General features: G+C 38.3%; 1 protein-coding gene across 1 annotated transcript; it reads left to right on the forward strand.

The window, feature by feature from the left end:
* Positions 1 to 782: 782 nt before the first annotated feature.
* On the forward strand, positions 783 to 12598 carry fkbp4 (FKBP prolyl isomerase 4). The gene is made up of 10 exons (XM_056235982.1): positions 783 to 1170; positions 2265 to 2409; positions 2621 to 2763; positions 2851 to 2971; positions 5153 to 5309; positions 5393 to 5483; positions 5807 to 5890; positions 7900 to 8085; positions 11163 to 11402; positions 11515 to 12598. Exons 1-10 carry the CDS (start codon positions 1081 to 1083, stop codon positions 11608 to 11610), a joined length of 1353 nt encoding a protein of 450 aa, XP_056091957.1. The 5' UTR covers positions 783 to 1080; the 3' UTR covers positions 11611 to 12598.
* The last annotated feature ends 396 nt before the right edge of the window (positions 12599 to 12994 follow it).

The raw sequence follows: 12994 nt of genomic DNA on the forward strand, positions 1-12994 counted from the left end.
ACACGTTCTGACAGCGTAAACTTCCTCGAACAAACGCGCCAGTATTCTGCTTTAGCCAATGAAAACCAGGGAAATTTTCTTAGAAGCTAGGGACCCGCATCAAATTTCACTCTTTCATAAAAACCGAAATAAGAACAGATTTTGGAGATTTTCACCCTTTCTTGAACGCCTTCCGTTGATTTTCACCAACTAATATTTTAGTTTAAACATCAGTATATTTGTATTGTATATGTTATGTTATGTTATGTTTTATTGTATTTTATGATTTATGCCAGTGTTCATTTTGTATTATTTATACTATTAAAGTATTTATTCATATTTTGAATTATTTTTAGATTTATATCTTCAGTAATTGTTTATGTGCTCTTTTCATTTGATTAGATTTTGTTTTTGTTTCTATTTAGCCATAATTTATATTTTTTTTTTTTCAGTTTTAGTAATTTTAGTACTTATCTATCTATCTCCATGGGTAAATTCTGACACTATTAATGTGTAACCTACTTTTTGTGTTTTTGTTACATATTAGTAATCGTATTATTATCTTTTATTATACGTTACACAACATTGAGTACATGCAGTGGGAAACTATATAGACAAGCTACATATGCTTCATGTTATGTATTTTATAAATAAAATATTCATTCTATTTGTTCAGTACACATCAAGGGATTTGAATATAATCTACAATATAATATGATTGTATAAACATACAGTATATCCCCTTTTTCGTCAATGACTGTGGTTAACATTTTAGCGACGGTGCCTAACTTCGCAGTCAGTTCTAGAGACTCCACACAAGCTCTGGAAAGTTCGCTGAGTCGCTTCAGTTTCCAGCGACGGGGCCGAACGTTATATAAACGCATCGCTCAGCCAGTTTGTGGACTCAAAAACCACATTTAACGGCCACTATCCTACAAATTCGCGCTGTAGATCACCAGGTCCATTTCTAATAGTGACATTAAAGCCGTTTAGTTCTGCAGACGTCGAGTCTTCAGTGATTCTATAAAGGAAAGACCGCTCTGTGAGGAGATAGGATATTGTTTGGGCTGTTTAAAAGGACATTTTCATATTAAATCAAAGATGACTGCAGAAGAGGTGGTGACTGAAGGTTGCAGCATCTCCGTCGAGGGTGAAGACATCACCCCGAAGAAAGATGGAGGGGTTTTAAAGGTAAATACTGCAGTGCACTGAGCCGCATTGACTCCATGAGGGAGGTGTGACTGACTGACTGAATGCATGTAACGTTAGAGCCAATATTTCACTCTGTTAGCTCACTTTACTGCAGCTATAGCTGTTCTATGCAGGAAAATACCATACGTATACATGTTTAATTTATTTAAACGGTATTAACTGGTTTCGCACTCCGCCTGTTGCTAATGCGTTACTAGATCTTTCTAGAGATCTTGTCGAGCTTAAAGGGACAGTTCAACCACAAGTTTTTTTTTTTTTTTTTACAATTTTGTCGTCATTCACTCACTCTTAATGTCTAACACTTACACATTTTGACTCTTTCTTGTGTGAACCACAAAATGAGAGCGATTGGCACCATTCACCTTGTCCTACACAACGAAAGCGAAAGGCGACTGATACATGAATAACATCTCCTTTTGAATTCCTTAGACAAAAAATAAGTAATTATGTTTTGGACGAGTAAATGGTGACAAAAAGGTGAATTTTCCGTTGATTTTAACAGCATTGCAATGTTGTTCCATTGTCACACATTAACCACGTGCAATGTCCAGTAAACAATAAAGTGTCATCGAATTTGTATTCATATACAAGTGACACATTAATGTTTTGGATAATTAAACACTTTCAATGTAATGCGTTAAAAAATAAGCGTCTAATTGGCCTCTAATTATAACATGCAATATAGCACACCTTTAGAATTTGCCATGTACAAATGTTGATAAAATTATCTGTTGTTATTGTGTAATGCAGGGATAGGCAACGTCGATCCCGGAGTGCCGCTGTCCTGCAGAGTTTAGCTCCAACCCTGAAATAAACTCGCCTGCCTTTAGCATTAGTAATCCTGAAGACATTGATTAGCTTGCTCAGGTGTGTTTGATTAGGGTTGGAGCTAAACTCTGCAGGACAGTGGCACTCCAGGATCGACGTTGCCTATCCGTGGTGTAATGTATGGTTAGCGTTAAGTATTAGACGTGAACATCTTTCCGCCCCGTGGTCTTTGAAGATTGACAGGTCACAGGTGTAGTGCAGTGCGACTAACAGATTGATGATTAATCTCTTTCTCTCTTCTACAGATGGTCAAGAAGGAGGGTACAGGCTCTGAGTTGCCTATGACCGGTGATAAAGTATTTGTGCACTATGTCGGAACCCTGCTTGATGGTACACAGTTCGACTCCAGCCGTGATCGAGGGGAGAAGTTCTCCTTTGAGTTGGGCAAAGGTGGGTATCATAAGGTAAAGCAGGAGATTAAACGTTAGTTTGACCTCTCTGACACTTAAACAGGTTGTTGATACTGTAGCTTTATATGAAAAAAAACACCTGTTGTAATTGGTAAAAGTCGCAATGTAACGGAAGCAGAGACAGATGATTTCTTCCAGTGCTGCATAAATATTGAGCATGCAAGTCAACTATTATTTGCTCTGTCTCTCAGGTCAGGTGATCAAAGCATGGGACATCGGTGTGGCCACGATGAAGACTGGCGAGATCTGCAAATTGATTTGCAAACCCGAGTATGCCTATGGAGCTGCTGGCAGCCCACCCAAAATCCCACCAAACGCTACCCTTGTGTTCCAGGTTAGGACCAGATGCAGGTGAACAGACTACTCAAGAGTATTACAAGGAGAGTTTTTGTATTGACGTTTCCATTTGTTTGTCTGGCAGGTGGAGTTGTTTGAGTTTCATGGGGAGGACATCACCGATGGAGAAGATGGTGGAATTATTCGCAGGATCATCACTAAGGGGGAGGGCTACACAAAGCCTAATGAGGGTGCATCTGTGGAAGGTGAAACATATTGTTCTTATGCTTCTATCACGGTTTTTTTTGTTGCTGTTTGAGCATGAAAATGGCTGCCATGCACAAAGTCCACTCCAAAGGGAGTTAATCTCTATATCAGTAAGCACTAGGCTTGCTACGATAGTCGGTGTTACACGGTGTTCAGTCGCAACACCGGTTTCATCACTTGCCCACCGCGGCACCGCAGATTTTAAATTTTTTTTCAGTTGAAAGCGTTAAAAATATTTAACGCAATTAACGCATTAATCAGTTTTTTTTCTTTCACCCATTGACTAGCATTGTATAATCATGCTCTTATTAATACAAATTCTTTTAAACAATTCAAGCGCGACAAGACAAAAGAGCCTGCGCTGTCTGGCTAAGTCCTGCCTATGTGACACACACACGACCCACAGAAAGACGTGCGTCAATATCGAGTTCTCTTTTGGCCTTGAACAAACCATAACACACAAATTATGCCAAAATGTCAGTTTTGTCGAGTATCCTCATAAGAGCAGTCTTAAATGAGTAAAATAAATACTTAAACGTAAAGATTTGTGAGAAAATGGGACCGTCTCAGATCCACGTCATTTGCACAAGCGGCTGGTCTTAAAGTGTCATTAAAGTGTCACAAAGGTAAGAGAGTAAATTACTCGCTCATACCGACAGCCTAATAATCATGAATGCACTCCGCTATCTTTTAACACATCTCCCGCGAACGGCTTCTTCGTGCAAAAGAAAAACTCTTCATGAAATGCAGCGACCTATGTGGCGTTTCCTGATGGATCGAGGTTGTTCCTTAACTTCATTTTCTATGTGCAATTCACACGAGCTTTAAGCGCGTGCGAGACTGCTGCAAGTATGCGCTTAGAGCTATTAATGTTGTGAAAAATACATAGAGGACACTGACAATTCGCTGACAGACAGGACTGAGCAAGTGACATTTAATATGAAACAAAGTCTCAACATTCAAATTTGGTCAGTCAAAGAAAATGAAACCATAAATAGGCCTACTGTTTTGTGGCTCTTTAATGAGTCGTGACAGATTGCCTCAGTTAAAGCTGCTCGTGAACCGATCATCTTTTCCTTGGTTAATTTATAGCATAAAATAAACATGAATGTACATCAGAAGGACTGTTGTTTTAACCGCGGAAAGATGTCAGTACACACCGTTATTCAAATTCAAATTCACCGACGTTAATCTTCAAACTCTCCTGACTACTTTGTCGGACAAAAATGGCGGATTATGATTGGTCAGATCACCTGTCAAACTAATTTCTTAGTTTCTGCATGCGCTAACGGCTGATATTGTTTCAAGTCATGAAACAGCTGTGTGTTGCCTAACTTTGATGACGCGTATCTTTAGCATAGTTTGCAGCGCAGGCTGCAATACTAATGTTACATGTTTTGTCTCATGGAAATGCACATTTCACAGTAGCTTGAGTTAGGATGCAGATGTAAATTTGTCATTTACAAAAACAGTAACATCTGTAAAAATTTAAACCACATTTTTATATTGTAAAATGTAGATAATCTGACTGTTTGAGTTTTATTCAAATTAACCATTGGTCTTCCATAGTAGCATACATTTAGATAATCTTAACCACAGTTAAAACCATGCATATCACCTTAATACCATTGTAAAATGTAACTGTGATTTCTATGGTATTTGTATGAAAAACAGTAGCCTAAATACATTTACTATAAATACTCAAACACAATAGCTTAATCACAAAAAATACTGCAATTATATTCCATTTCTCCTTTAATACATTTAGTACATGTCCACATTAATAATATGGTAATTTTTGTTCTGAATATCCCACATTTCTGCCACAATACCACGGTGCAGTTAGTGTTACTACAGTAAATCCATGATGAATGATGAAGATTTGTAGATTGAAAATCCTTCTGACTGTATCGTTGCGCATACTGTTTCTCCTGTTTGTCAGCGTTGTTTCATCTGGCTTAACTAGTTTAAATCGCCAAGACATTTTTTTGTTCTTCGCTAATTTCAAGCGCTTCTAATTGGAGCTCAGTGCTGTTTAGTGGTCGCGTGATCATCTACACGGCAGTCTGCAAGTGTCCACTAAATGAGTTAATGCAAAGTTATCAGAAGAATGAAGCAAAACAAATGTAATCATTCTTTGTTTGTGCACCATAGTTAATTTTTCCTTTTTTTCGGTTTAGTGTGTTTGGTGGGCCGTCACGAAGAGCGTGTTTTCGACGAGCGTGAGTTGAAGTTTGAGGTGGGAGATGGAGAGAGTTTGGGTATGCCTCCAGGCGTAGAGAAAGCCTTGCAGTCCATGGAGCAGGGAGAGGAGGCGCTCTTCACCATCAAACCAAAGTAAACGCACATTTCTTATACCTGTGCACAGTATCTGTGAATGTTTTAATTCATGTATTCATGAATTTATTTTTCAATTTCAGGTATGGCTATGGAACTGCTGGCAGCGACAAATTTGACATTCCACCTAATGCTACACTGCAGTACAAAATTAAACTGAAAGCATTTGAGAAGGTCAGTGTGTCCTCCTAAATAAAAGCAGTGCAGAGCTAAATTTACACCCGCATTACTCAGTATATGGGAATGTCATGTTATGGGGGTTTATATTATAGGGAACTTGTGGGTTTTTAATATAAAATTAACTGTATCGTGACGTAAGATTTTGGCCTTTAAATCTACCCCTAAGAACAACAGTAATGTATGATATAATTTTTTTTCTAGCTTTGTAAAAATAATCATGCTTTAATACTTTGTACAGACATTACTGCATAGCTGATCATTTACGGTCTGTACAAAGTCATTGTCATGAGGTTAAGATGCTGTGTCCTGTCACACAGGCCAAAGAATCCTGGGAAATGAACTCAATTGAGAAACTGGAACAGAGCGTCATCGTCAAAGAGAAAGGAACTCAGTATTTTAAGGTAGAAGCAATGTCATGCACACCGACATGTATTCATGCTCTACATCCCATTTTAATCTAATAGTAGTGCTATGCGGTATAACGGTTCATCCAGTTTACCGGTTTCAGTTTTGCGTATGATGTATTTTTCAAATGAAAGAACTGATGCATCTATTCAGTGGCCACGAAGAACGCTATGTATAGTGTATTGAGAGAGGACGTCTATTGAATGCACACCCTTCTTACTAATGGTAATAACTTCATAACAAGAATAAATTAACTCTCTTTAACATGGCAAAAATCATGTAGAGCCCCATGATTTCTGCGATGCAGAAAACAAGGACGGAGTCACAGTATCCAGTCACAAATGGAACTTTCTGTGTGAAGTGGAATGTCATGGAATTTGGTAATTTTTGGATGAATAAATCAAAAATAGGGCTGTACAAGGAATCACAATATGGACTAGTCTCTGTGAATTAGTGATGTGTGGATCGCAATTATATCCACGGACGCTGCAGATATTCTGCGGGTTGGGCGGGTCAGGTAATAAAAAAATAACATTTCAAAAATTGCGGGTGGATGAGAGATAAATAATTAATGTGTTGATTTAAATAGAGACAGAACTCTAATTTCATGGTAAAACGCAACGAATGTTCATCACTCTTTTACTTTAGTTTTCAATAACGTAAACCAATCAAGGAAAACATACGCCTAGAGCACCTCCTAGTGGTCATTTTATAAAACACAAAGGAACCTACATGAGACACTGCTTAATAACTTGACAGCTTTAACTAAAAATATACCCAAGTTTAAGAGAAATTATTCTGATAAGAGTGGTTTCCAACATAGTGATGGAAGCAAGTTCCCATATTTTTTATTTTTTTTTAATTTGGTCAAATTCATGCAAATTCAACAGTTCGCGTCAACAAAAGCAACAGAATGGGCTTCATTTTATTTATCATCGGCTAATTTCAAAACTAAAGACCACAATAGGAGACTGCACGGCACTGGTAATATAATCTAGTCTCGCTATTTTTAATGAAGACATCTGTGTGTTGAGCTTCAGGATGCGGCGCTTAACATTAAAGTTTAATTTGCGTCAGTTTGCGCGTAGGCTTGCTGAAAAGATACTGGCTACTGAGCTACTGGAAACAATTGAAGCGACCAGCATGAACGCCCTTGCACATCCATTACCGTTATTGTGATGTGTGTGGAATGTTTAATCGTACTTTATATACTTGATATCTCTGAAATGTATCATTAACTTATTTTTTTCACAAAGCTAAGCGCTACAAATAGCAGAACAAGCTGTAAGCTGTCAGTCAGTAACTTATGTGCGCGTGATGCACAGCGCTCATGCTTTCAGACCTGCGAGCTTTCATTGACTTGCGTAATTTAAATCTAACACTTAAATTATTTGTATAGCTCCTAACTTTTTAGGCTATTAAAGCTGGTATAATAGCTGGTTTAGGCTATTAAATATATGTAATTTCGCTAAAGAAGAACTTTTGCTTTAAATAAAATGTTATCTAAAAGCAGCCTACTTCAGTGTAAAATGCTATCATGTCATCGTGCTTAACACTGATAATTTGAATAGTGTGACGATCAGGTACTTACTTCAAATAAACTTTCCAAAAAATAAAGGAATTATTACATTTTTATTTGATTAATGATAATATTTTAAAAGAGTAACTAATTTGATTACCACAATTTTTGGAAGTAAATTTGTATTTGACATGACAATATTTTCATAATCTTTGTACTACTGACAGCAAAATAAGCCACTATAAACATATATAAAAGTCCAGTCGTAAAAAAAAGTACCATGATGTATCATTAAAGCCACCAAAATCTTAAAAGATACTGATACAGATTTTTGGTCATACCACCCAGCTCTATCTAATAGTATATTATTTTAAGATCTATTTATTGTACAAGATCACCACAATAATGACTGTGTGTCATTGTTTGTTATGAGGTGGCCCTCATTGAATGAATTGTTTAATTAATTGGAGTGTTTCGTGTGCACAGGAGGGTAAATACAAGCAGGCAGCTGTGCAGTACAAACGCATTGTGTCCTGGTTAGAGCACGAGTCCAGTATGGAGCCGGAGGAAGAAGAGAAAGCCAAAGCGCTGCGATTGGCTGCTCACCTCAACCTAGCTATGTGCTACCTAAAGCTGCAGGAAGCAAGCCCTGCCCTCGAGAGCTGTGACAAGGTAGGAAATGAATGCTTAAGCATGGTTTAAGGTAGTTATATTCAAGTGCTGCCAAAGTTAATACATCATTTAGTAGACACTTTTATCCATCGCATTAACTCTATTGTTTGAGCTACAGGAATGCTTACTTGTGAGAAGACTTAAATGTTAATAATGGCTCTAAATATGTAATGCCTTGAAATAAAATGGTTAATGTGCAAAATAGATTAACGTATATGAGCATTTCATGTAGCATTTCATATTTCTGCTCATGTATCAAGTTTAAAAAAAAAGAAAAAAGAAAAACAGTTGCTCTTAAAGGATTAGTTCACCTCAAAATGAAAATTTCCTGATAATTTACTCACCCAAATGCCATCCAAGATGTTCATGTCTTTCTTTCTTCAGTGGAAAAGAAATTAATTTTTTTGAGGAAAACTTTTCAGGATTTTTCTCCACACAATGGACTTCGTTTTGAAGTCCAAATCAATGCAATTTGAAAGAGCTATGAAGTGCTTCAAACGGCTCTGCATGTTCCCAGCTGAGGAATAGGGTCTTATCTAGCGAAACGATCGGTCATTTTCTAAAAAAAATAAACATTTACCGTATTTTCCGCACTAAAAGGCGCACTTAAAAGCCTTTAATTTTCTCAAAAAACGACAGTGCGCCTTATAATCCGGAGCGCCTTATATATGGATCAATTGGTTAATAACGCTCCGCGTTATTAAATTCGCCCGCGAACTCGCGCTCGTGTCCATCTTATGCCCGCTCTGTCACACGGCCAGTTCAACCTCGTATAAATCAGGTTATGTGTGTAAGTCACGTGCCCGCTCACGAGCGCTCACTCTTACTAACAGATACACGAACAGACACACTGTCCCCGGCGCTGCTCGCGCGTCACAGAATGTTCATAAAGCGCTCCCCGTTCACAGTAACCGGGTCGTCTCATTCAAAACAGCCAGCTGTTGCTGTCAGTGAGCCGCCACACATGAATACTCATAAGCACTCATACCGGTCAGATTGTGAATGTATGTCGCGAGCTCGCTCACGAGCAAGCGCGCTTACTATCAGATCACTCAAATGTTCAGAGGGCTCACGACATACATTCGATATATATGTCGTACGTACATTCCCTTTAGCACATCTAGTGGATGCATAACGCAAACCCAGTCAAACGTTTGACTGCAGTATCTTATGCGCCTTATAATCCGGTGCCCCCTATATATGAAAAATGTTCTAAAATAGGTAATTCATTGAAGGTGCGCCTTATAATCCAGTGCGCCTTATAGTGCGGAAAATACGGTATATACTTTTTAACCACAATTGTTCGTCTTGTGCTGGTTGGCAGGGATTACGTCATCACGTTGGAAACGTCACGTCATCTAAGTTATTTGTCTGTGTACTCCGGTTAAAAAAGGCAGGGAAGGGTGAAAAAATTCCATTTTGTTTTCTCCTCCAACTTCAAAATCGTCTGACATTTCTTTTTAAAATGTATTATTATTATTCAAAAAAAAAATCGTGACGTTTCCAACGTGATGACCTAATCCCTGGCGCGTCGCCGACCAGCACAAGACAAACAATTGTGGTTAAAAAGTATGTAAATGTTTATTTTTGTTAGAAAATGACCGATCGTTTCGCTAGATAAGACCCTATTCCTCAGCTGGGAACGTGCAGAGCCGTTTGAAGCACTTCATAGCCCTTTGAAACTGCATTGATTTGGACTTCATCATGTTGGTCGCGCTTGAAGTCCATTGTGTGGAGAAAAATCCTGAAATGTTTTCCTCAAAAAACTTAATTTCTTTTCCACTGAAGAAAGAAAGACATTAACATCTTGGATGGCATTGGGGTGAGTAAATAATCAGGAAATTTTCATTTTGGGTTGAACTAATCCTTTAATGTGTGTTCACACATCAGTCTTCTTTAAAAGTACCATACTTGCTCAGTGGTACCCAGTCAACTGTTTATATTCTGCTGTCACTTATTACTTACTCAATTCTACACATTTTAAATAAAACTTTTTATTAATGATTTATAATCAATTGTAATGGGCCTCGGCACAAAAAAACTCACTGATATATTATTTTTTTTTACTCACATCTGATGCAGATCGTAATTTGTTGCACACATTTTTCCGCATCTGATCTGAGGCACTTATAAATGTGGTTTTAAATCGGGTACATATCCGCTATCTGGACATCTGACATGTCTAAACTTGCATATCCGATTCCCCCTGGAATTCCAAGCCACCACAAGATGATGACGACACTTTGCCAACAAAGATAGCTGAAGCAGACATGCCTGAATGCGCTCGCACTTAAACTCACAGCTTTTTTTTTTAGTGAGGTGGAAACTTTATAGTTAAGAAATTGTGCACACACGAAACTGGTTTTCATATTTTATAAATATAACAGCTTTGCTACTGAAGGCTACACTACATTTCACAGCAATGAGGTGATAACTTCACTGTTTTCGTACATAAATAAGCTTCACTAAACGCAAGCTGTAATTCTCTCTCTCTCGCTTGATCACTCGCTCATTAATTCATTCGAATTCATTCAAATAAATCTTACCGCTCTACTTTATTTCACTTCAGAATTCTAGATGAGCCATATAAAATAACTAAAAACAAATATTACCGTTATTTTCTGGTCTATTTCTGTTTAGTCCGATTTTGTGCAGCAAACATCTATGACAGCTTTAAACGTGTCCATGCTGGCAAATAATCATGGCCATCTGACGTGAATTATACAAATTATTTTTAGCACGGCCATTAAAGACCAGAGGGTCAACTGTTACATAGTAAAGCGATCACCAACAGAATGGGCTGGGATTAATATAAACATGGATATCGGCTACCAGTCGTGTCTAACGTGAATGTAATCAGGTGGGACATCAAATATGGTCAAAAGATTCGATCTGTGCATTCAGCCATTGTGATTTTGACTTTAAAAGTCCTAATTTATTTATTTGGTGGCTAAATAGGCTGTTTAGAAAAGGTTTCTTGCTTAAATTGCAAGTAAATTTGACCTTCATTGCACCCTTCCAAACTGTTCTCATCTTTCCCATTTTCTTTTTTGCTTTCCGTTTTTTTGTGTGTGAAGGCACTGGAGCTGGACACAAATAATGAGAAGGCTTTGTTTAGGCGAGGAGAGGCACTGGTTGTCATGAAGGAGTTTGACAGGGCGAGAGCAGATTTCCAGCGCGTCACTCAGTTGTATCCAGCCAATAAGGCAGCGAAGAGCCAGATCGTGCTCTGCCAGAAACATGTCAAAGCGCAACACGAGAAGGACAAACGCCTCTATGCCAACATGTTCCAGAAGTTTGCAGAGAGAGACGCTAAAGTAAGTGTCTACGGTTACTAGCTCTCAGTCACTGCACAAAAGATATACCCGCCTAATATCTGCTGTCTTCGATCTAATATCGTTTTTGTTTTTTTGGTTGCTGTTTTTTCAGAAGGAGGCGGATCAAGAAAAGGAGCAGGAAAAGAAACAGAATGGTAGTGCAATGGAAATAGAAGAAAACGGAGCCCAGGAACAAACCGCAGCATAATGGCATGTGTTTCTATGAATTACTGTGTTTTGTTTTTTAAGAGTTTTTTTTTTATATATATACCTTCTATAATTTCTGTTCCCCTGAAGTGTGTTTGTGCGATTGAGGATGCGTGCGAGCTTTAGTTTCTAATCTAATGTAGCGAGACGTTTGCTTTTGTACTGTGGCCAGACCCTTATGGCCAGGGTGTGTATGAATGCTTGTGTGTGCATTACTGTAAGGCAGCTAGTCGGCCTGGCCATGTTCTCTGCTGCGTCTCTCTTTACACTTAGAGACCGTGGAAATAAAACGATTCTCAGCCTGTAGCTTGTACTTCAGCCTCTCGTGTCGGCTGCAAAAAACTGATGCTGATCCTTAGAAAACTCTTTGAGTCGCACTGCTGTACAATAAAGCGTTTTTCTGTCCCGTCACTAAACTTTACGTGCATGGAGGTGATCACCAGGGCAAAAAGACTGTTTTGTTTTCTTTGATTTGTAAGCTTTTGATTGTTTTTCCATCGTTCCACTGTTAAATTCTCCACGTTTGATGTGTACAACTTATCACAACTGGAAACCTTTCGATAGTGAATCTCTTGAGGAGAAACCACGGACATTTCCTGTGAAGAGCCCTCTTGTCTGCTTCACTCTGTGTGTAGTCTTTTCTGCGACGTTGTTCTACCGGAGAACATCATCAATATAGGGCTGAGATGTTTGTCATTTTACAAAGTGAGAACATGAACTTAGACCTGCAGTCTCACACTGTCTCTTTTTTATCTTCTTGTGGACAAGATTACCTATGATTTCTCCATTAATTGTACTTGCACATTGTATATCTCATGGTGGATTGTCATGGCAGAAGAGGCTCGCTTTACCCTGCAGCGCTGTGTGACGGAGCTCAACCAGGACAGGATTACTCTAGTGTTGTGTGTAAGAGAGACATACAGACAGTTCTGTTCCCATGTCCTTGATTCTCTGATGTTGACTAGAACAATAAAACAAACTCAAAATCATCCTGCTGTATTGTCTGGATTGTAGCATTTAGTACAATGTGAAAGTACAAAATGGGTAAGTATCTCTATAAAGGTACACTGCCTGGCCGAAAAAAAGATCACCGTTTGGATTTAAATGGGTAAATGCTTAAGTGTCTATGATTTGATCAATATTGCTGTGATTATGATGTTTCTAGCATGTTATATGTTTGGCAACAGTTCTTCTAACCCTAATTGATGGAGTGTGTTGCTTTTTATTTCTTAAACAACCATGTAGGAAGACAGTGGATGACAATGTCAAGATTCATCAGGCTCAAATTGTGAAAGAATGGTTGGGAGGGAGCATGAAGAATAATTTTCAGACCTTAAAAGGTCCAGAGTCCAGACCTTAAAGGGTTAGTTCACCCAAAAATGAAT

The sequence above is a fragment of the Rhinichthys klamathensis genome, unplaced genomic scaffold (genome assembly GCF_029890125.1).
Source record: "Rhinichthys klamathensis goyatoka isolate OS25496 unplaced genomic scaffold, OSU_Roscu_1.1 h1tg000436l_1, whole genome shotgun sequence".
NCBI classification, from domain to species: Eukaryota; Metazoa; Chordata; class Actinopteri; order Cypriniformes; family Leuciscidae; genus Rhinichthys; species Rhinichthys klamathensis.

Bases quoted from the DNA above. Each gene is read 5' to 3' on its own strand.
- fkbp4 (XM_056235982.1), top strand. From the start codon at position 1,081: ATGACTGCAGAAGAGGTGGTGACTGAAGGTTGCAGCATCTCCGTCGAG. The intron at 5,484-5,806 runs GTCAGTGTGTCC...CCTGTCACACAG, and splicing joins AACTGAAAGCATTTGAGAAG to GCCAAAGAATCCTGGGAAAT. The intron at 8,086-11,162 runs GTAGGAAATGAA...TTGTGTGTGAAG, and splicing joins CCCTCGAGAGCTGTGACAAG to GCACTGGAGCTGGACACAAA.